Genomic DNA, 25090 nt, shown 5'->3' with positions numbered 1-25090 from the left:
ATTTCCTAGTCTCTTGGCTGAGAGGCCCTAGAGGCAGTGATACCCCAGTAGCAGTAGACACAATTGGCATCAAGATGTTGGTTTCTAACTACCATTTTCCACTAAAAGGAAACAACATTCCTGGAGAAATAGCAGACTCTAGGCTGAGGCAGGGAAATCACAAAATGAGCCCAGAATGTTTTATGCCAGAAAGTAAGGAATTGTTCAGAGGAGATGGCAACCATGTGAAAAGAACATGGGAGCTAGCTTGAAGAGTTACTAGCCAAATCTGGGACAATTTGAGCATATAAATAAGTGATAGTAATGGATTATAACCTTTTGAATGAGATAGGAATCTATGACTCTTACTAATATAAATAAGTACAGAAATAAATAAAACTCTTCCTTACAGAGGAAAGCCAACTAATAAATAATGAAATGTGAGAATTAGATAATTGCCATTTGGCAGCCATCATAGTAGTAACTAATCAGGTAAGAATTGTCCAGTAAATAATTCAAAACTAGCGGGTAAAAGTTTGATAAGTAACAAGATATTTATATAGTCTCAAAATATCTTTCCACAAGATACTTATTAATTATGAAGGAAAAAAATTATGAAGGAAAAAATAATTTTACAGCAGAGAAACCCTTGCAGATACCACCTTTATCAACCAAAGTTAATATCACCAGAAATATGGTAAATTGACAGTTGTGCCTCTTGATGAAATGCAGTAAGAACATGCCACATTTCTGTGATATTCCTGCTCAAAATGTATAACCTGAATATAATCATGAGGAAACAAAAGACAAACCCAACTTTTGAGACATTCTTCTACAAAATCTTTTCTAGAAAACTTTGAATTTATTTGGCCCAGATCCATCAAAGGAATCACTACCTGTGGCAGCTGTAGCCTTATGAAATGTATTTATAGGACTTGAAAATAAAATAATAATAGGACTAAATAAAATAATAGGACTTGAAAGTCAAAATTACTCTTTGATCCATGGACTGCAGAATGGATGTTGAGTGAGCAGGCATGAAAATAACACTAATCTCATTGTACGTCTGTATCAGAGCTCTTGGATGACCAGGTGCTTTGACAATGAGCAATAATATTTTGAAAGGAATCTTTGTTTCTGAGCAGTAAGATTGAACAGTGGGCTTAAAATACTGAGTGAACCATGTTGTAAACAGATGTGCTATCATCTACACTGTGTTGTTCCACTGACAGAGCACAGGCAGAGTAGACTGAGCTTCATTTTTAAGGGCCCTAGGATTTTCAGAATGGTAAGTGAGAAATGGCTTCAACTTAAGTCACCAGCTCCATTAGCCCCTAATGAGAGTCAGTCTATCCTTTGAAGCCTTGAAGCCAGACATTGACTTCTCTCTAGCTATAAAAGTCCTAAACAGCATCTTCCAACATAAGGCTGTTTTGTCTACTTTGAAAATCTCTTGTTTAATGTAGTCATCTTCATTAATTGTTATAGTTAGATCTTCTGGATAATGTGCTGCTGTTTCTACGAGAGCATGAGCTGCTTCACCTTGCACTCTTATGTCGTGGAGATGACTTCTTTCCTTAAACTTCGTGATCCAACTTTGCTAGCCCCACACTTACCTTCTGCAGCTTCCTCACCTCCTTTAGCCTTCAGAGAATTAGAGTTAGGGCTTTACCTTGGTGTAGGTTTTGGCTCAAGGGAATGTTTTGGCTTCTTTGATCTTCTATCCAGATTGCTAAAACTTTCTCCATATCATCAATAAGACTGTTTCACTTCATTATCATTCATGTGTTCGTTAGAGTAGCACTTACAATTTCCTTCAAGAACTTTTCCTTTGCATTTACAACTTGACTAACTGTTTGACCCAAGAGGCCTGCCTTTTGGCCTGTCTTAGCTCTACACATGTCTTCCTTACTAAGCTTAATTATTTCCAGCTTTTAATCTAAAGTGAGTGATGTGTAACTCTTTCTCTCATTTGAACACTTAGAGGTCATCAAAGAGTTATTCATTAGCCTAATTTTAATATTGTGTCTCGGGGAATAGGAAGGCCCAAGGAAGAGGGGGAGTTTTGGGGGAATGGCCTGCTCAGTGTCTGCAGTCAGAACCCGTACAACTGTTATTAAATTTGCTGTCTTATATGGGCATGGTTTATGGTACCCCAAAAAATCACAATGATCTTAAAGATTGTTGATCACAGATTGGCATACCAAATATAATAATAAGAAAAGATTTGAAATATTGTGAGAATTGCCAAATGTGACACAGAAATAAAGTGGCACATGTTCTTGGAAATATGGTACCAGTAGACTTACTTGATGCAGGGCTGCCACAAACCTTCAATTTGAAAAAACATAGTTTCTCTGAAGTACAACAAAGCAAAGCACAATAAAAGGAGGTATGTCTGACCTGTGGTAGATCCCAAGGAATCATAGATGACTGCTTTGGTAACTGTATCTTTTATACATCCTGTTTGGCTAGCTTTCCAACCTAGGGTCCTCATTATGTTCTCTACTTTAATTCCCTAATCTAATCATAGCTGATTCCACTTTTTTTTTTTTTTTTTTTTGAAGCCCTGCTCTGCCTATTCCCAATCTTTGTATCAGTTTTAGTTCAAGTCAGGGGACAGATGAACTGAAGTAAAAGCAAGATTTATTTCAATGAACCATCAAGGAGGGGCAGTTGGATTTCAGGGTGATTGGGTAGAATCAAGACTGCCTTCTCTTAGGGATTTTATGTACTTGTATTTTCATGAATTCTTTGTTTTTGGATATCTGATCCATTCATTTCTTAAACTGATGGTTTTAGTTTCAGATTGCTGATTTATCCCTGAACATTAATGACTTTTCAGCTTAACTTTCCTGCTAACCCTGGGTCTTTGATTTAGATTCTTCAGAGTAGACTTTGCTTGGCATAGACCATCTCTGTCAGCTGGCTGATAGCCACTGGTCATTACTCTGGACCATCCTCACATCCTGTCAGTAGTAAGGGAGGGAGTTACAGCATATAGACCATTTATCAGTGTCTCTGTGCAGAATAATGCACACTAGATTATTTGATCTTTTTAGCAGGACTTTTTTTTTTAAGATTTATTTATTTATTCATGAGAGACACAGAGTGAGAGAGGCAGAGACACAGAGGGAGAAGCAGGCTCCATGCAGGGAGCCTGACGTGGGACTCCATCCTGGATCCAGGGTCACGCCCTGAGCCAAAGGCAGACGCTCAGCTGCTGGGCCACCAGGTATCCCTTATCTCAGGACTTTTTGAAGCAAATTTGTGCACACAACTGAAAAATTAAAGGGATCTCAGAAGCGATCTAGTTACGGTCTTTCCATTTTACTGATGAAGGAAATATCTATAGAGATTGTTATAGTCAGTATTAGCATTTCTAGATTCTCAGGGATATATTCTTTCCATCAAATTGACAGAATTGAGAGTAACAATGTAATAGTTTAATCATTTGGGAAATATTTTTTGGAACACTGTCAGGACCATCTCCCTCAAAATATCAATACTTAGGTTAAATGAGTATCTTGAAATTTCCATTAGTTACAAAATAAGTGGAAATTGTCAAATATTACATATTAATTTTGGTATATATTAATGTACTATTAACTTTAAAATTCTTTAATAAAATGTGTTAACAAATTAACAAAATACTGAGTCACTTATTTTCTGTATTTCTCATAATTTAATGTCAAGAAATTATTCTATTTCTTTAGAAGTAGCCATTTAAAAAAAAGTAGTCTTTTACTTCATTATTCTTTATGAAGTAAATTGTTGTGTATCCCAAGCTTTAGAGAACAAATCTGAAGCTGAAAGGTGGTTCTAGGTTTCTATACATGGTGGCCAGCCATGTATAGACTTATTTTTATCAATACTGCTGTGATTTCCTTTAGGAATTTTTGGTAAGTAATACTTTGAATGGTTTATTCTTAGAACTGACAGATTTAGAATAGATGATTTTTGATTTCTGCTTCCAGACCTACTTTTTGTGAAAATGCATGTAAGCTGGAGATAGAGCTGATTTTGTAATAGCTTATTAAAGCAAACTAATTAATTATTGCATATTTCTCTTTATAAGGTCTCATTTGCTTTTCAGATATTACCTACTAGCATCAGTAAATAAAAAAAAAAACCCATATATTTGTACTTTGTTCAGGGTGATAGAAATAGGCATAGGTTGTGCTGCAGGTGTCTTTCTCTCTAGTGTAGTATTTAGAAGTTTGTTATAGCTCCATCTATTTTGTCAGTAAATTATCAAAATTGGCTACTTTCTAACTAATATTTAAGATTTTTTAAAATACAAAGTTTTAATTAAAGTTTTACTTTCGGATCTGTCATTTCTTTGGGGTTGTTAGGAAGAAATTAAAACAAGAATTATTTTGTTTCTTACCATTTAATCACAAGTACTTGTAATATTTCTTTTTTTCCCCACTCATTTCTTAAATTTTCTTCGATTTTTTTCAGCCATAGATTTTTGTTTTTATATATTATTAAGTTTTGTATTTCATTCAGCTTGCAGCTTGGGTTTTTTTCTACTATAAGTAGTCTGTTAATTTTGCATTTCCTGATGTGAGTTGTTTCTAAAGAAACAATCCCCTTTGTTTACCATGCATGTAATTAACTTCACCTGTCTCTTGACCTAGGGTGATTTTTTTGCTCTAAGCTTTTTGCATACTGTTTAGTTTCTCATTTATTTATTCTGTTCATTCAGCATTTTTTTTTTCCTCATTCAGCATCTTGAGTGGACTTTAGGCTGTTAGGATGATTGAATCATATTAGTAAAGTCTATTCTAAGTCATGTGGAAAGAAGAACCGTTTGTTTAAATACTATCTTCTCCTCCTTTTCTAACTGTAGTATGGGCTTCTGCCTCACTGGCAGAAGGCTTATCTCTTTCCGGGGGGATGGTGTGGGGGGCAGTCGTTGATAACGGTTAAGGCTTTGATTTTAGGTATAGATGCTTGGAAGGACAAAGGAGGCTGAATATATTACTGATAAATACTGTTATTTTGTGGACTTAAAATTCATTTTGAGAAATCTCAATAAGTTTGTATATTTTTTGTATGTAAACATATAAAGTAATCCATTAATTGGGCTTTTAAAATAGTCCATGGCCTATTGTGATCTATTTATAAAACTTTTCAAATTGGAATTGTGTACTATATAAATATATGATTTCAATGAAAAATAATGATTTGTCCTTTGCTTAATATATTTTTAATTCAGGCATTTGGTCTTTTTTTTTTTTAACTTATTAGCTACATATGACAAAGGGTGAGTTTCCTTAATCTATAAACTGCTGTTATAAATAATTCAGAACAACAGTACCAAAAACTCAGTTAAAAAAATGGACCAGGGATCCCTGGGTGGCGCAGTGGTTTAGCGCCTGCCTTTGGCCCAGGGCGCGATCCTGGAGACCCGCGATCTAATCCCACGTCGGGCTCCTGGTGCATAGAGCCTGCTTCTCCCTCTGCCTGGGTCTCTGCCTCTCTCTCTCACTCTCTCTCTCTCTCTCTCTCTGTGACTATCATAAATTAAAAAAAAAAAAAAAAAAAAAAAAAAGGACCAGTAGCCTCAGGAAGTTAAAAATACAGCTATCGTATGACCCAGCAATTGCACTACTAGGTATTTACCCCAAAGATACAAATGTAGTGATCTGAAGGGGCACCTGCACCCCAGTGTGTATAGCAGCAATGTCCACAATGGCCAAACTGTGAAAAGATCCCAGGTGGCCATTACGGATGAATGGATAAAGAAGATGGTGTGTGTGTGTGTGTGTGTGTGTGTGTGTATACAGTGCAGTATTAGCCATCAAAAAAGGATTAAATCTTCCCATTTACATCAACGTGGGTGGAACTAGAGGCTGTTATTTGCTAAGCAAAATAAGTCAACCAGAGAAAGACAATTATATTGTTTTACTCATATGAAACATAAGAAACATAAGAAACAGTGCAGAGGATCATAGGGGAAGGGAGGAAAAACTGGGAAGAAATCAGAGAGGGAGACAAACCATGAGAGACTCTTAATTATGGGAAATAAACAAGGTTCCTGGAGGGGAAGTGGGGGTGGGGTACCTGGGTGATGAGCATTAAGGAGGGCATGTGATGTAATGAGCACTGGGTGTTATATATAACTGATAAGTTAGTGAACTCTATATCTGAAACTAATGATGTACTATGTGTTGGCTAATTGAATTTAAATTAAAAAACCAGACAATAACAAGAATAGTTTTCAGAGAACAGAATATAAGTGGTCAATAAATGAATAAAATAAATAAATGGAAAGGTGCTCAATTTTCCTCCCAATAAGAATACAAATTAAAACAACAGGATGACACCAGGTTTTGTTAGAATGGAAAGATAAAAACATTTGATAATTATCTGTTAGGAAGTGGAGAAAAAGGTACTTTTTATATATGGGGAATAAAATCTTTGGAGGGCAATTACCAGTAGTTACTGATATTAATCACTCACCCAGCAAACTATGTCTTAGAATTTATCCTTTGAGTATACTTGCACACATAAGTGTAATATCATAAATACATAGGTGTTCACTGAAGAACATTTTATGATAGTGAAAGAGTACAAACTAATTATGACAAAGCCACGAAATTGAAGATTTTGCAGCTATTAAGAAGAATGAGACAATTCTTTCTATGCTATTAAGGAAAGTTCTCCAAGATAAATTGTTAATTAAGTGGAAAACTGGTTGCAGAATTGTGTGTTGCATAATCCCTTTATGTAATAAAATGTTTACACATAGATACACTTATATATACCCTAAACATTTCATAGGTAACTGAAATGATTGCTTCTTGGGAATGAGAAGGAGTGGCCAAGGGTAAGGTGAACTAATTTCCCTATTTAGTTTTTAAATTAGTGTTGTTACTTTTTCTATGAAAAAAATCTTAGTGAAAATATTAAAATTAAACATTTAAGATGGTTATTTAACTTGTAGGTGGATTTTGTGGATAAGTGATACATGAAAATTCTAGCTTAAGAAGGGACCCATTCAAAAATTTGTTTTAGAAGTTAATTTTTTTTAAAGATTTGATTTATTCATGAGAGACACAAAGAGAGGCAGAGACAGGCAGAGGGAGAAGCAGGCTCCCCAAAGGGAGTGCAATGCAGGACTCGATTCCAGGATGCCGGGATCACAACCTGAGCCAAAGGCAGTCACTCAACCACTGAACCACCCAGGCATCCCAAAGTTAATTTTTTCAGAGTAATCTTTAAATCCAATAGGGGGCTCGAACTCATGACCCCAAGATCAAGAGTCAAGTGTTCCAGTGACTGAGCCAGTCAGGCACCCCTACAAGTTAATTTTTAGTTCTGAGGAGTATAGCAGTTAGGTATTTAATTACATAAATAAAATGAAAAGGGAAAGGATGTTTTCTTGGGAAATTTTTGTTAATCTGTGCTTCATTTTCTTGATTGTAAGATTTTTCATAGGTCAAGACTGGCCTCTTAAGATGTTTTCTGTAGATAACTCGGCATAACCAAGTGACTCTCAAAGCCAGACAACCCTGTCTTGTCTTTAGCTTTTTGTTATAGAGCAAAGATCACAGCAGCATTGAAGAATTTAAATGAATTTGTGTAATTACCCAACCAATGAGAAGAACAAAAATTTGAGCAATAGAAAACAAAGTGAAAGAAGGTGGTCATGGGGCTCAGTAAATAAGTCTTAAAAAAATATGTGTGTGTGTGTGTGTGTGTGTGTGTGTATATATATACGCGCACACACACACACATATATATATAAAATCTTAAAAAAAAAAAAGATGGTCATTCGTGAAGTGGATAAAACAGTATAAAGAGACCTGAATTTGCCTCCCAGCCTCGTATTTACCTTGCTACTTAAGAATTTGATTAAATCCTGTGAACTTCCCTTTCCGCATATTAAAGTGGAAATGATAGCTAACTTCTGGGATTACTGCAGTCTTGAAAAAGAGACTAGGAATGTAGAATGCATAGTATAGTATCTGTTACCCAGTAGGCTTCCAATAAATGGTACCTCTTAAAATGCTTGTAATTATTTTTTTAGCTCTTAATGACACATGCCCTCATTTGTAGAAGGGTTAATGTATTTACATGAGTCAAAATTCACTATCAGGGAGAGGTGGGAATTTAACAGTGACACTTGGTATTCTTGGTAAGACCACAATACCTTGTTAAATTAGATAAACCTCTCAGCATGCTTAATACCTCTTAATTCACCAGTGCTTTTCTTCTTTTAAATTTAGGTACATGTCAGCAGTTGTCAATGACCTCTAACTTTGACCCTGTAACCACCAGAATATTAAAGCATCCAAGTATTCCATAGAAAATGCCAGTGTAATTTATCTATTTGTATTTTATATTCACATAGGAAAATTTATATTTGTGTAGGATTTTTTAAAAAATGTTTCTTTACACTTTGAGACTTAAAGGAAATCTAAAAAATTAGAAGTTTGTGGGATATGAGTATTAGTTTACTTTTCTTAAAATAATGTTAAGGCAATCATACATAAAACCTAAGTTAGGACAATAATTGTGTTATGTCTATTCAGATACACTTAATCACAATGACATTAAACCCTCTAGGGAAGGCAGCATTACTTTATTATGATAATGATAGTATGTTAATTCAGAGTACTGTATGACTTTAGAAGATATTTAATTTTAAAAAAAAGATACTTAATTTTTTCTTTAAGTGAAATTTTGGTAAGGAAAAAAAGAGCATGACTTTGTTTTTCACCCTCAACTAATTGACAAGGCTCTTCTAATGAAATTTTGGGTGTCACAGCTAAAAACAGAAAAGAATCTTGGTAATAAGAAATACTCAAATTTTTGGCTTCTGTAGAATTACTGTGAGAAAATAGGACATACCATGCACTGTGTCTAAAGGAGAGGTTCTTCTGGACAAACTAATGAGATCTGTGGATTCAGGAAAACAAGCATGTTCTTATGACTTTCAATGTAATTTCCAGGAATTTGGAGACTTTCTGAGACCATCTATGACTTACATCCATTAGACTTTGGGTTGAAAACTCGGTTTCATTTCTCAAGGCACATACTACTTTTCTCTTTCCTAAAAGGATGGTTTAGTGTCCGAAACTACAGTTTTGTTTTTTTTTTTTTAAAGTGAAGATTAATTTATTTAAAGCATGTCTTTGACATTAGGGCTTGTACTACAGAATGATCTCTTATTATGACTCACTGTTGTCAGCTTGTTATTCTTTATCATCATAAAGACAGTTCAGTTCTTCCATAAAAGAAATCCTCCCACATGAATGGAAGGCAAGTGTGTTTTTCTAAAATGCGTTCTCTTTTCTTAGGCCTTATCTATCTGTTGGGGCCAAACCGTATCCTTGACTTTGAGATGAAAAATTTTATAGGTCAGTAGTGTTCTTAGTGCAGGACACTGGTATGTGGTATTGTGGCACAGGAGTGGTTCTGCCAAGAACCCAAGGGAAGAAGAACCTGGCTAAGGGATTCCATTTGCTGCAGGCTTGCTGCCCCTTTTCCTGCTTTACAGTAATGATCCCGTGGCTTATCTCCCACATGTGGAGTAGTTTATACTCCGTTAAATCAGTGATACATCATTTACCTAGTACAAAGGAACCCACTCCCCTATTCCCTGGGTTCATTTTAGTATTTGTGTGTAGTCTCAGTGAGTACCCTCTTTTCCTCCTGCACTGCAGTTTCTTTCTCTAGTAAGACTGAATTCTGAAAAAGAAGAATGGAAACAGAATTGCTTTTGACCTAAAATTGAGAGAATGGGAATCTCCTGCGTAATTGTATTTTTTTTTTTTTTTTTTTGTAATTGTAGCTTTTGTATAAACCTTCTTAGCAGTTGGTTTTTTACTAAGTACTTAACTCTGTGCTAGGTGCTGTGGTAAATACTTGAGATTACAAAGATGAACATGGGCCTTCTAGCACTAAGAAGACAGAGTAAAGATGGAGTGATGTAGTGGGAAAGAACAGAAGCTTTATTATAAGCAAATGAATCCTTACTCTATGACCTTGAACAAACTACTTACCCTTTCTGGGCTTCAGTTTCTACATCTTTATAAAGTGGCCTGTGAATATACAGTGTTCATAAAGACCTAGCAGATGGCCTTACTATAGTAAGTTTTCAGTAAATAGTGAATTATTAAGGAGGGCTTTGATAGATTCCCTTCTGGTAGATCTTCTAAATCCATGATACTATTAGGCTGGAAATCAGCCCAAATCTTTCTTTCCTTGTGTAGCTACTATTGTAAATTTGGCCAGATTATTATTAGCAATGACGTATGTCATCTGTCTGAACTCCATGTTCTTTGACCTTGTTTCTAGGTATTGAGACTTCTGGAACCAGAAATTAGGAAGATTTGGATCATTTGTTTGTTATACATATATTTATCGAAGGCTGCTTATGCTAGGTGCTAGGAGTACAGAGATAAATAAGACATGGTTGCTTGCTCTGATAGACATTCCAGTATAGTGGGAACCTGACAGATACTAAACACATTTATATAAATAATTAAAATCTCACGAGCCTTCAGTTATAGAATGCATGTGATTCAATCTTGACTGATTATGAGGTTCCCATTTTTCCCTACTTTAGACTCTTTAAAGAGTAATAATAGTCTTCCCTGTACTTTTGCAGGTTGTTTGCTTGCAGTGGTTTAAGGGCTTCTGTTCTAGCTATGACCATGGATATTGTATAAAATTGTAGGCATTGCCTTATTGTGGATCTAGGAATCCAGTACCACACACATTTGTTCTATTTTTATGGGAATTACTAGTTTGATAAGGAATTCGAGACCATTTTATTTTTATTATTATTTTTATTTTTTAAAAAGATTTTATTTATTTATTCATGAGAGACACACAGAGGCAGGCTCCACACAGGGAGCCGATGTGGGACTTGATCCTGGGACTCCAGGGTCACGCCCTGGGTTGAAGGTAGGTGCTCAACTGCTGAGCCACCCAGGAGTCCCATTGAGACCATTATAGACTAGTGGTCTCTAAACTTTTAGTAGCTACATAGTGATTCAGTGTATGGATATTCCGTAATTTATTTAACCTCCCCTACTGATGGACAGTATGATTATCTTCAGTTTTTGCTGTTATAAATAATAAGCCAGTTACTATCCTTCTACGTATGTTTTGGCAGAGTTTTGTAAGTGTGCTTATAGTGTAAAATAAAGATTTGTTTGAGTGAAGGGTATATTTAAAATTTTGGTAGATATTCTCAAATTCTTTTATCCATGAAGATTGTGATTTAGGAAGTTGGTGGGACTAAGCAAATTGTGTTAAATAGGTTCCTTAGGTGATTTTGATGGAGCCAGGTTTGAGAACTATTGCAGGATCAGAAAAATGGCAGGATTCCCTACAGCTAAGGAGTATGGTACATGTCCCTTGGAAAAGATCCAGCAATTATGAATATCTAAGGAAGAGTAAATATCCTTTTTGGTGATTGAGCAGTAAAAGCCTGTCTCTAGTACCAGTTGCTAGGAATGGCCCATCTTTAGAGAAGCAGGTATACTAATATCTGGAATATTTTAGTGTCTTTGACATATAATATAGGGGAAAATAGCCCAAGAATTGTAAGAACCAGAATTTGAACATCTTCTGCTTACTATGTAATCTCAGGCAAAGTAATGAATTTTGTATAAAGAAATGATACCTTCCTTTTAGATTTATTGCAAAGATTAAAGGGGGAGTGATATATTTATTGATTACCTTCTGTCTTCTGGTAGTTTGTGGATATCTCTGTCATGGCAGTTTGTCATTTAATTGTGCCTGGTGATTCATTTAGTCATCTTCCCACTAGACTCACTGGAACCACATCCTGTGGCTGTGTAGTCCCCGTCTCTGGCACAGGCTTGGAACATCATGCACTGTTTTTTTGTTTTGTTTTGTTTTTCTTAACGAATGATGTGTGCTAAGCACTATGCAAACAGATTTTCTATTTTAATTTTCATAATTATCCTAAGAGGTTAATATTATTTCTCCCATTTTACCACAAGGAAATTCTCAGACAGTTCGAGTAACTTAAGATCATTAAGTATGGCAGAACCCAAATTGAAAACCCTGCACATTGTGATTTCAAAGTAAAGTTTATGCTCTTTTCATCACTTTGCTTTGTTGGGCTAATACTATAAAGCACTTTGGAAATTTTGAAATATTGTTTAAAGGTAAGATTATTTTTGTCATTTTTTAAAAAAGATTTTATTATTTGTTCATGAGATGCAGAGAGAGAGAGAGAGATGGGGGTGGTGGTGGTGCAGAGACACAGGCAGAGAGAGAAGCAGGCCATGCAGGGAGCCCTATGTGGGACCCGATCCCTGGACTCCAGGATCACACCCTGGGCCAAAGGCAGACGCTCAACCGCTGAGCCAACCAGGCATCCCTATTTTTGTCATTTTAATGTAATTTTTTCTATTGAGGTTTAATTGACATATACCATTATGTTACTTTCAGAGGTACAACTCTGAAATAGTGACTCAATATTTGTATACATTGCAAAATGATCACCACAGTAAGTTCAGTTAATATCTGTCACCATACATAGTTACAGAATTTTTTCCCTTTTTTTGTGGTGAGGACTAATAATATAATTTTAAAAATCAACAGAGTGATGCAAACATTTCTTTTGCCTGCACTCAATATTCCCTTTCAGGTTAGTTTTTTTGAATGCATGGTATACCAAATCCACCTTGTCTGTAAGAGTGTAAGTAGTTACTTCTTCCCATAAGTGATTTTTTTCTATATTTCCCTTGCCTAAAATTCTTTGTTTTTCTTTTGGTGAACTTTCTGGTATTTATAAATACATGAGTTTAAGATGGTTTATATTAGTTACAGCGGGATTTTGGCAACGTTGGAAATTTTAGGCATCAGTAGAAGTAGTGTTTGTCTTCCTGCCTGGTCTTTGGTTTCATTTCCCTCTTTCATTAGCAGCTGTATGTGGACCTTTCCTATCCACATACGGCTGGTCATGTCATCACATGTCAACCCTGGCTGTTGGATGTCTATATTTTGTAGGACAGAACTGTATTGCTTAAAGGTGTAGAGATAGTGGGATATATTATTGTTAAATTATTTTGTTAGTGTATATACACACATGTATATATATGTAGCTTTTAACAGGGCTTTTTCATTTGAGAATTAGATTGTTAGGTTGTTTAGAATACTTACTCATAAGTTGAGTTCCAAAGAAAAAGGAAAAGTATCCTTTAATCTCTGCCCTTTATGTCTTCATAAAATTCACAAAGTTGCAAAACAGGAATAGTACACATCAAGAAGTGTGGCAATAGGAAGAAACATTTGGTTTTACTTATTATAGTTATGTTGAACAAGGGACTTTTCCAGGAACTTAATTTTGAGTTTCATTTTGCAGATTGTATAGTTACACTTATCAACATTTTAAATAAACTAGTTTACTTTTAAATTAAGTTAAATTTATTTTAATTAATTTTTGTGTGTGTGTGTGAAACCACTTTGGGTTCATTTCCTCTCTCCCTCATGCCTCATGATGTTGAGGGGAGGGGGCAGGCAGGCTGCCTCATGGATTCACTGATAGGCAGTTGGTGAGTTTGCCTTAGTGCATGTAATTCTGCCTTGAAGGTTCATGCCTACTTCACTAGCTTTTTAAGCCACGTGGATTTGTGTTGGAAAATGCATCTAATTTCTTTCTTGATCTTTCTCAAGCCTGGTTTGAACCCTGGAACACAATTGCAGCCTTCACTGCCTTATTACCCTCAGATGGAGGTTATATTCTTTGGGGGTTTACTAAGATGAGCTTAGTAAAAAAGATTAAACAGGAAGATTTATGATCTGCAGGGATAGAAGCTGTAGTGTTTAAGAATTAGAGGAATTCTTTCTTTGTTAGTACTATTTGTTGAAAGATAATGCATGGGGTGTCATCATCCTGTTTTTCTTTAATGTGACTTTTACTTATTTATTTTTGATGTGACTTTTATTGTCTTATTTGTAAATTGATATCTTCATTTTTTACATTAACTATTTTTGTAAAATGTGTCAAAGTATTGTGGCAGTAAGATCTAAAGTATAATTCACAAGTTTCATATATACTGTAAAATTTTTCTCTTTTAGGCGTATGGATCAGGCTGTGATATTGTTATTTTGGCAAGTGACTTTGAATGTGTGCAGATCATTCCTGGTGCTAAGCATGGAAACATTCAAGTCAGCTGTGTGGAGTGTTCTAACCAACATGGAAGAGTAAGGGATTTAATTACCTTATTAAATGTCATCTTTTAATGTATTCCTATCCTTTTATACAAGGCTTACCTACAGTTTCTTATTAATATGCTTGCCTAGATGGTTATTGGTGGATAAAGTGATAGGATGTCTACAAATTGAAAGGAGCCATTAAGCTGGTAATGTGATAATTATTCTACCCATTATACGGTCTTAAAAGATCCTTAGGCCTCACAATTCTGTGCATACTGATATGCTAGTTGATAGTTCTAGCAACTATTAAGCCAATAGTAAGGAAGTAAACTTTCATCTTCTCTGCATAGCATCCCTTATCTCACCCAAATTATAATAACATCAAATTTTTTTATCAAGTTTAGCTAATTGTTAATGTCTAATATATTCATCATATAGCAGCTGCTTTGTAAAGCTTCTGTTAATTTAATGAAAGTTTGTTGAATGAAGAATTTTAAAGTTTATTCATTTAGACTTTCAAACAGAGGCCTTATTTTTGAGATAGTTTCAAATTGAATTTAAATTTAAAAATGAAGTAATTTACATTTCATCAAATGTACCTCTTCCCCAAAATACACATCAAATGTAATATACATCAAATTTTGGTTATATGTAAAGTAAGTATAGTATATTTGCTGTGTACTCTAGCAGTTCAGTAAGGCCAGTATTGTATAGAAGGGTTAAATGTCTATACAATATAAAAACGAGACTTTTCATGTAATTAGGGTAATAATTTAAATAGTCTTAATGTTCGAAAACTTTTTCTTTACTGAGAAGTAACAAATTTTATCAAAGATATGTAAAATCGGAATTTTCATGGAGATAAATAGTAATGATACAAATTCATGCCAAATAATAAATTTTTATTATACTATTTTTTAGTGTCCCACTCTGTTGCTTGTATCAAGCTTTAGTATTTGTATGAATGTGGCATGATATGACAGTCTAGTGACATAATTGACCTGGTATTGAAACACTGAATTTCCTGCTGTTTTTGATAATTGCTTCTTGCTTTTCTGATTTTTTTCCCTCAGTTTTTTTCCCCTAAATGTTGCTTACTCTTTAGAAAGCACTGACAGTACCAGATTTCTTTCATTAATTTTTCAGTGCTCATCTCCCTAAGCCAAATAGAGTATCTTTAAACCTGTCTAGAATTGTATGGTAGTTGTCAGAGATGGGTTTTAATAAATTATTTATGTGCTGGTGACAATCACAATAAAATTATCTGGGAGCAAAGTTTTTTTTCACATGTAAGGCTTTGGTGTTCATAACCATGTTCCGACTTTTCCTTACCTGGTTGAAAATAAAAAAGCAAAACTGGTACTTTTGATTTATTGTTTTTATTTCCGTCTTCTTTTATTTCCTTTATTCCCAGTCCTTGTGGTGATAACTTTGCATTTATGACCTTATTATGTTAGGTAATTGTAATCATTTATTCATTCACTGACATGTTGAATGTGATCATTCATAACACTTTTTGCCTGAGTGTTTACCTCAGCTGGGCATTGTAAGTAGCTTCCTCCCCACCATTGTGGAGTAAAAGCTTTTTCTTGGAAAGAGTGTTAGATATTAAGTAACAGTGAAAATCACTCTTACATGTGAGAGTGCTCTGAAATGACAGACCTTTTTGTCTGGCCTTAAAAGAACATATATGTGATTTCGTTTTATAGGTTAACCTTTGGGGATGTCAGCAGAGGTTGTTTTTGGTCTATTCCTTGTAGTTGATTCCCCTTTGAGAAGAGGACGAGCTGAGAATTAGCTTTCAAGGAATTACTGTAAAACAGGTTCTGGTATCTTCTAGGAACAGAGGGATTTATGTCCCTTTTTATCAGATGTGTGTCCTGAAGCAAAATCCAGCTGGCCCCCAAATCTCTAACTTCAGTTCATTTAGATGTCTATGTCAGCTCTTTCTCTTCCAGTTGGAGAGGAGTCTGATTTCTCCTTCATCCATTTTCTCTATTCCTTCTAGATGGCTTTCCCCATTGGTGTTTTTTGTTTTGTGGTATAATTAATGTCATTTTATTTGATATATTTTGCATACCTGTTTAGTACTTTTTTGATGTCTTTTACTACTTTTCGTGGTTTTTATATTATTTTCTCTGGATTATGAAATTTCTGACAGATGTGCCATTGAAATGTATCTTTGTTAATAAAGTTGCTCCTATGTTTAAAAAATTCTTATAGAAAAGGATGATTTCTTTGAACAGATCAACCTGGTATTTGATATGTAAAATAAAGCCTGCTGAATTTTGGCAACGGAGAAGAGATTCTTAAGTCCAGTACTTTTTCACTTATATTTATGGAATGGAATAAATCATAAATACTATATTGGGATTATATTATATGTAATTGTATTATATATATGCATATATATTGTATTACATATATTATATATTTATTAATGTGAAAAGGATGTTTTCTTTTCCTAAATGTTAATGCTTTGTTCATTTCTTTTTAGATTGCAGCTTCATATGGTAATGCTGTTTGTATTTTTGAGCCCTTGGGCATAAATTCTCACAAGAGAAATTGTGTAAGTATTAAATGGTAGTAGACGTTTTTTAGAGGTAAGTGTAGAATCCGGTGGGTAGCAGTAAGGAGCTCCTTAGAAGCTAGGGCTGAAGGTGAATATCCATGTGAAGTTGGTCTGGTGCCATATGGTGTAAGATCTTTTACATTCACTAGGGATATAGATATTTTAGAAGTCCAGTTTTCTACAGTACTGCTAATTGAGATTTCCTGTGTTAAATATAAAAATTAGTGAAAGGGAATAAAGGGAAAGGAGAGAAAATGAGTGAAAATATCAATGAGGGTGACAAAACATGAGAGACACCTAACTCTGGGAAATGAACAAGGGGTAGTGGAAAGGGAGGTGGGTGGGGGGTTGGAGTGACTGGGTGATGGGCACTGAGAGGGGCACTTGGCGGATGAGCACTGGGTGTTATGCTAAATGTTGGCAAATTGAACTCCAATAAAAAATTTTTTTTAAAAGATTTCCCATGTTAATTTGGATCTACCTTAGTTGAACTACTGTTATTTCTTGTCTAGATTACTAGCATAGTCTCTATGTTTTATGTTCCTCTCTCCCCTTCTCTATTCTCAGCAGCAGGTCATGACACACTTCTCTCCTGAAAACTCCGTGTTTCTCTCAGCCTCAAAGCCAAAAAGCCTTAGAATAGACCGTAGCCTTTCTTTACTTCAGTAACCACTTACCACCTCTCAGAGCTCAACTCCTACTCTTTCTGTCCTCTCTGATGTCACTCCAGCCACACTGGCATTCTCACTGTTGTTTGAACAGTTACTTTTCCCCTCTTAGGGTCTTTGAGTTGTTTTTTCTCTTCTCTGGAAAGTTTGTTTCTCTAGCTAGCTTCAGGGCCCGCTCTTGCAGATCCTGTAAATCTCTGCTCAGTAATACCTTCTAGGGGGGGTCCACCCATTTTAAAAACTGCCATTTGCTTCTACCACCTTTATTTTATCCCCCCATCCTCCTATTTTTAACTTTTTTCCGTAGCACTTATCTTGTTTATTTGTTATTTACTGTTTAAAGTATGAACTCCATGAGGGTATGTATGGAACTCTGTTTCGTTTGTTCACCGACGCTTCTGAAATACTTAGAACAGGATCTGGAACATAGTAGATGCTTCTCAATATTTGTTTAGGACTCCTGGGTGGCTCAGTGGTTGAGCATCTGCCTTAGGCTCGGGTCATGGTCCCAGGGTCCTGGGATCAAGTCCCACATTGGGATTCCTGCAGGGAACCTCCTTTCCCTCTGCCCGTGTCTTTGCTTCTCTCTCTCTGTGTGTCTCTCATGAATAAATAAATAACATCTTTAAAAATAAAAAAGTAGATAAATACTTGTTTAATGAAGGAGTTAGGAACTAGGTAAACTAATCAGCTGAGTGGTCTAGCATATTACATTGAGAACCATTTAGATTCATTCTGGTGCTATGTTTAATTCCACTTAAAATTGAGAAAACCTTATATGGTTGGAATTGTTAACCCTTAAAAAATTACTATGGACATTAAAACGCCATTATCACTTATGAATAGTCAAAAGTACCAGCGTGAAATCTGAATGCCAAGAGTATATATATATAGTTAGTAGTAAATTAAAAAAATATTCATAAATGCATTCAAAAAGTAGGTTTGATATTTTTCATTAAATATATGTATTTGATAATTTCTTTTCATATTTCAAAAAAACAGTTTTTAAGTTAAATTTATAGATGCAATTTAAAATATGATAGTATTAGGAAGTGGATGTCACATCTTAGAGTGCTTGAGTCACCTAGGGTACATATTAAAATTCAGATTTCAGGTCTCATCTTCAAAATTTCTGCTATGGAGTTGGCCCACATATTGCACTGTGAGAAATGCTAAAGAAAAGACTATTAGGGATTTCTCTAGTTGTAGGAATGATTTGATTATTACTCTAAAAATAGATGTTAAACAGTGTTTGAAATACTGTTTTGACTTTTGTTTGATCAGCAGTGGTAGGGTTAAAAAAAACATTTTCTTTAAAAAATATAAAATTATTTTTAGATAGTGAAATTCAGGTTTTGCAATTATTTTAAATAGTTTTGGATAATGAAATTCAGGTTTTGCAGTTATTCTCAATAGTTATGATATCTTGAATGAAGTATTAAGTATTTAAAAAATATGAGTAGAGAGGGAATTGTTGTTTATTAAACTATTATTACTTGCCAAGCAATTAATGTAGAACTTGCCTAGGGTGACATGGCTTTACATTACACTATACTTTCATAAAAGGACATTTTATATTTATTTACACAAATAAATGTCTGAACTTTGTTTACTTACTGTATTTCATGGGAAAGGCCTTTGCTTTTTACATTTTAAATCTTTTTAAAGCTTTTAGAATGTAAATGGTAAGGAAAAAAACGCGGAAATATTCAAATAAATATGACATGTGTAATATAGGTTTGTGGATTGTATATATTGTATAGTTCAAATTTATTGACTTTGGGAACTATATCTAGTTTTATTTTAGACCTTGAGTCCATCAGATTATGATAATTTACATTTCTTTCTAATGTGCTTTTATTTTGTTTTCACAAACATTTACTGAGCATCTGCATATGTTCCAGCCATTACAGGACACAAGTTCCATTACTCAGGACACAAGCTTATTATGGAATAATTACTGCTCTGCAGAGTTAGAATTTAATAGGAGAGTCAGACATATGAATGGATAATTCTCCAGTGTGACCACTGTTATAATGGTAGAATACAGAGTGCTGAGTGCTGCCAGGGTGTCAGAAGAGGCCACACCGCAAAAGGGATGATGTAGCTGGATCTTGATGTAAGCATAGCGGTTTGCAGGTAGAGGAGAGAGAAGCAGCATATCCTAAGTATGAGAATGTGTTTATAGACACGGAAGGAAGCCTGAGATAATATGCTTTGTTTGGGTATGGCACGCGCTTGTTATGGTAGAATAAATGATAAGTGGAACTATTGGATATTATTTTAGAAACAATATTTCGAATATAATAGTGAAGTATTTACATCTTTTATTTTTTAAATATATTTTTTAGTTTATTTATTCATGAGAGACACACACAGAGAGAGAGGCAGAGACACAGGCAGAGAGAGAAGAAGGCTCCATGCAGGGAGCCCGATGTGGGACTCGATCCTGGGTCTCCAGGATCACACCCTGGACGGTGGCACTAAACCGCTGAGCCACCCTGGCTGCCCTACATCTTTGTTTTAGATCATAAGGTCTTAAGTCAAAGAAAATTATACAGTGGTAGTGTTTGTGGAAATTACTTTAGAAAGCCTATGTTTTTTTTTTCTTTCTATGTTTCAGCAACTCAAGTGTCAGTGGCTTAAAACTGGGCAGTTTTTTTTGAGCTCTGTGACGTACAATTTAGCATGGGACCCTCAAGGTATTTAATAATTATATTTAGAGATTATGAAGAGTAAATGTGGATTTTAAATGTATGATTACAATGTGATATAGTCTCATAATAAGAAAATGATCAGTAGTATATTTATTTTTTGCTAGTGGATAAGTGTTGGTATGCACTGCTTTGTACAGTGCTTAATTTACTATTAGTTCTGTGCTTTTTCCTATGCCTTTGAATGTCTTATTACAAGAAACAGTGATGATTTGTTTTCTTAGTTAATGTGTGCTGTACTTTACTGTTACTGAAATAAAATCAGAAATAGGGCCCATAAAACCCCTATCTCATTTTATTATTTGTGTTTTAGGAAATTAATTGTCTTTAAATTTGAAAGATTAGAAGCCTCTAATGATAATGGCTGTTGCCTCTTTTTACAGTCGTGATTAATGAGGGCAATTTTTATGGTCCGCATAGAAAAACAAATTTCATTAATCTTTAGTTAAGTTGTATATCCTGAGAACATTCTGTGTTTATATATCAGAACTTTTTGGGTTTGTTTTGTTATACTTTTTTTTTTTTTTTAAGATTTATGTGACATACAATAGCCCTTTGCCAGTACTATCTTTTCTTTTTTTGTTCTCATGTCTCTCCTGAGAACTACTCTTTCTTGGGTAGTGGATTCTTAGAACTTTAAAATGGATATGCCCCAACTATTTTTCATAGACAGTATTGCTTATTCTTTGCAGAATAGTTTATAGACCTAAAGACAAGCCCACATATTCATTTCTTTCTCCATATAATTCTTGTTTATTCATCAGAACTTTCTTTAAATTTCAGATAACAGATTGTTGACAGCAACTGATTCTATTCAGCTGTGGGCTCCTCCAGGAGGTGACATTCTGGAAGAGGAGGAAGAAATTGATAATAAAATTCCTCCAGTTTTAAATGATTGGAAGTGCATCTGGCAGTGCAAGTTAGTATCTGAATTGTTTTGTTCATTAATTTTAAAAAAAGCTTCCTAAAATATATTCCCTTTCCACAGTGATAGTACTATTACATTTAGAAGCCTAGGAAGTGGACCTTTTCTAACCAAAACCCATTATAATATTACCCTTCAGTCTATGTTGCAGTTGATTATTTAAAAACAAAAATATTTACATAGTTATAACCTCAGGACTTGAGTAGATAAGGTTGACATATGGAAATTACTCATTAATGGATGAGATATGGGTGGGGAAGGGGAAGATGTGATGAAAGTTGCCAGCTGTTCTTTAGTGGAAGAATGGCTGTACCATTGACAATATGGATTATGTGAAGGGGACCGATTGGCCAGGGAGGATGGTGAGCTCAATTTTTAACATGTTATATTTAAGATGTTGGTAGGACATATAGGTGAAGATATCTTTTCTGCATGTTGATTGTATTCTTTGGACCCCCAAAGTAAACTTCAGATTAGTTTTATTAATTAATTTATATTTTTGGGGAGGTGAAATTTTTTATTTTTAGAAAACACTCTAGTTATGAAAATCTTATTTTGACCATTTATATATAGATTTTGACCATTTACATATACAGTGTTCTAGATTTTTAAAATGCTGACTGTTTAACTTTGTTTTTTTTTAGGACCTCAGTATCTGTGCATTTGATGGAATGGTCCCCTGATGGTGAATATTTTGCTACTGCTGGAAAGGTAAAGGACCAAATAAAACATAAAAGAAACAAAACATTTAAAAGTGTTCCTTTTTTATTTTCATTTTCAGTTTTCTTGTCTGTGAAATTGGGATAATCCTACTTTGCAAAACTGACCTGAGGGAATAGTAATAGTATTTGTGAAAGAATCTGGCATGTTTCCCATAGGTAGTATGTGCTTGGGAAAATAAATGGCTATTATTATTATTATTATTACTATTATTATTATTATTTAACCTTTCTTTAATATTTACATTTTTTTGAAATTAATTTTTATGTTTAAAGAACAGTATATGTAAGTAACTTAAAAAGCGAGAAAGTACTACTAGATTCACAATGAAAAGAAGCACTTTTTTGACCCTGTTGTTAATTTCTGTGTCCTAGAGGCAGTTATACATCAAATTGCGTATTTTGGTATTTCTTTTCATGTGCCTAAACAACTTGCTTATGCTCTATCTCTTGACTTTTTTTTCCTTTGTTTTATGTATCTCCTCTTGCCTTCCTACTATGGAAGCTGAGATCTGAGCCCTTTAGCTGCTTGCCCCCATCCCCATCTCCACTTCTACCACATACACATGTTCACTTCCTTTCCTCCTATCTTCCTGCTGTAGATAGCTCATGATATTTGGGTAAATGTTCACATTATTACGATTGGGTAAAGTACTCTTCACAGAACAATTACTTTGGAGTTACCAGTTACTTTGTTTTACTATTTGCTTCATTTTCTACATACTTAATTCATCTGCAAACTTCTGACAGTCTTTGGATCTCCTCTCCGTCCCCACCTAGAGGGGGTCCTGAAAATGTGTGTTCTCTCTGCCCTACTCTGGCTTAGTTACTCTCCAAGCTTAAAATAGCAGAATTTTCTTTTACCAACCTTAGGAGATTCTCTTTGCCCTGTTTCTTAGCATCATTTATCTTCTTTCCTTGCTCTGATGGAGATACCCTCTAAGTAAGTTTCTGAGAAGGGTGAATGGGCAAAATTTTTTTAAGGTGTTATAAGCCTACACAATTATTCTTCTTTTATGCTTGATTTGACTGGACATAGAATTAGTTTGAAATTTTTCTCTCATAACATTTTATGTCCTGGTTCCGTTCCCTTCTAGCCACCAGGGTTGCTATTTGAGAAGCAATCTCCCACTCTGGCGCCCCCCCCCCCCCGCCCCCCGCCCATCTCCAGTTTGTAGGTTTTAAAAACCTTCCCCTTATTCCTAATGTTCTGAGATTTCCAGATGATGTCGTGGATGGGTCAGTCATGTATAAATACTTTAAGGGTATACCTCTAAGGGAAAAAGAGTTTTGTGCTCAGGTAATTTGGTAGACTTGTTTAATCTGAAAACTCTTCAGTTCAGGAGATTACTTTGTATTATTTCTTTTTTTTTTCCTTCTCTTCATGTTCTCTTGGTTTCTCTTTCTGAATTTCCCCTTAACTCAGAGGTGGATCGTTTTTTACTGACCTTCTAATTTACCTTTTCTCTTCTCTTCCAGTTTTTTCATTTCTTCATTTTTTAATTTAAATTCCGGAGCATTTTTCCATTTTAACTTTGAAGTAATTTTTTTCTGCTGTCACATGTTAATTTTCAAGAAGTTTTTCTTCTATGAATGTTCATTTTAGTTACAAAATATTTCATAAGTGTAAAGGAATATATATGAAATATGAAATATATATATGTAGTATAATACACATTTACCTACCATCTAATTTGGGGCAAAGAACAATAAAACTGATAGGTTCCTTATCTTCTTGCTTGCATCATCTGCTTCCTCCCCCACCAGACAACCAGAATCTTGAATTTTACAGTTTAATTGTTTTTTAAAATAATTTCACATGTATAAATTTCCCAAATAGCATAATGTTTAGTTTTGCATGGTTTTAAACTTACAAAAATTATACCGTAAAGTTATTGAAATACAGCATCAAGATATAAAAAATAAATTTTTGATAATCATTTGTGTAATTCTTAGTTAATGCTTCAGTAACAAAAAATGACGTTTAAAAATCACGAGGTAAAGTTTAATTGTACATAGTTGTTGTATATGAAATTAAAGCTTTTATATTACACTACAAGGCAAGAATAGGTTTTCCAAGAATTCACCCTTTTTGAGTTGATCTCTAGTTGTAGAACACTTAACTGTTTTGTGGCTGAGTAATTAGTTGGCCCAGAGATAGTTGCTCAACAGGTGACATAATAGACAGGAAGAATGCACAATATTATAGGCAGAAAGACCGCAGTTACATGCATTTCAGTAGTTACTAATAACTCACAATTTCAAAGTAGCAAGGGATGTAAAAAACATTTTGAGATATTTACAGCAACTGTCATGTAATATTAAAATATCTGTAATTTCTGTTGGAGACAAGGTCGTGGGTGCCACTAACACTGCTTTGGTTTGTTGCTTATATGCATAACTGGAATTTAGCATTTCCAGTTAGCAGTTATGAAAATAGAGAAGTAATTGTTTTTCACCACTCAAGTTCATGGTAACTTTGGGTCTCAGATGTCTCAGTTTCTCAAGAAGCAGATCCCGAGACAAGAATTCGAGTATAAATAATTAATATGGGGAATGATCACCAAGAAATATATTGGTTTTGAGGCAGGGAAGTGAAGGTGCTTCATAAAGGGAGTGTTATCATGCAAGGAATTAACAGACTTGGATCTCTAGGTAACTGGTTCCTCACAACATTGTCTTTGTTCCTCACCCATATTCCTCATATATATCAGTTGTTGGTTGGAGCTAGGGGCAGGGCATTAATTTTCAGCACTCGAAACAACTCCTAGAAAACCTCAGGCAAAAATATAGACACAGTCACTTAGGTTTGGCACACTAAAATGCTAAGACGTGAGAGGATACAGGATCTATCAGAAATACCTTTTATATCTTGAATTCTATCCACAGGCCCCACGGGTTAGGAGATCTCAGACAAGAACCTATGGCCAAACTCTGAACATTTGTTTGGTTTTTTTTTCTTTTTGTCTTCCACATTTATGACTAAAATTCATGTGGAATAATTTTTAGATTTGGTTTGAGGAAGAAGTCAAGTTGGATTTTTTCCTTTGTGGATATCCAGTTGTCCAGCACAATTTATTGAAAAGCCTCATCTTTCTCCATTGCTCTGTGGTACCACTTTTGTCACAGAATCCAATGTCCATGTTTGTGTGTCTGTTTCTGGGTTATTTTCTCTCATTGTCTTTTCTTATACCAGTGCCACCTATCCTAATTGTTCTATCTTCATATCTGATGCAGCAAATCTTCCCAACTTTAAGATGATCTTTTCTATTCTTAGCCCTTTGTATTTTCAAAATAGTGTTTGGATAAGTACCCAGTAGTGGAATTTTTACCAGACAAGATGGTATTTCTGTTTT

The 25090-nt window shown here is 34.7% G+C and overlaps 1 protein-coding gene across 1 annotated transcript in view; it reads left to right on the top strand.

Moving 5' to 3' along the window:
- Positions 1-25090, top strand: part of DMXL2 (Dmx like 2) — a 152974-nt gene that overhangs the window by 19641 nt on the left and 108243 nt on the right. The window contains 5 exon segments of the mRNA XM_038580419.1: positions 14059-14184; positions 16634-16705; positions 20000-20078; positions 20874-21009; positions 21660-21726. Coding sequence (XP_038436347.1) covers positions 14059-14184; positions 16634-16705; positions 20000-20078; positions 20874-21009; positions 21660-21726 — 480 coding nt within the window.

This window comes from Canis lupus, chromosome 30 (genome assembly GCF_011100685.1).
Source record: "Canis lupus familiaris isolate Mischka breed German Shepherd chromosome 30, alternate assembly UU_Cfam_GSD_1.0, whole genome shotgun sequence".
Lineage (NCBI taxonomy): Eukaryota > Metazoa > Chordata > Mammalia > Carnivora > Canidae > Canis > Canis lupus.
This window is presented reverse-complemented; position numbering and strand designations above follow the sequence as displayed.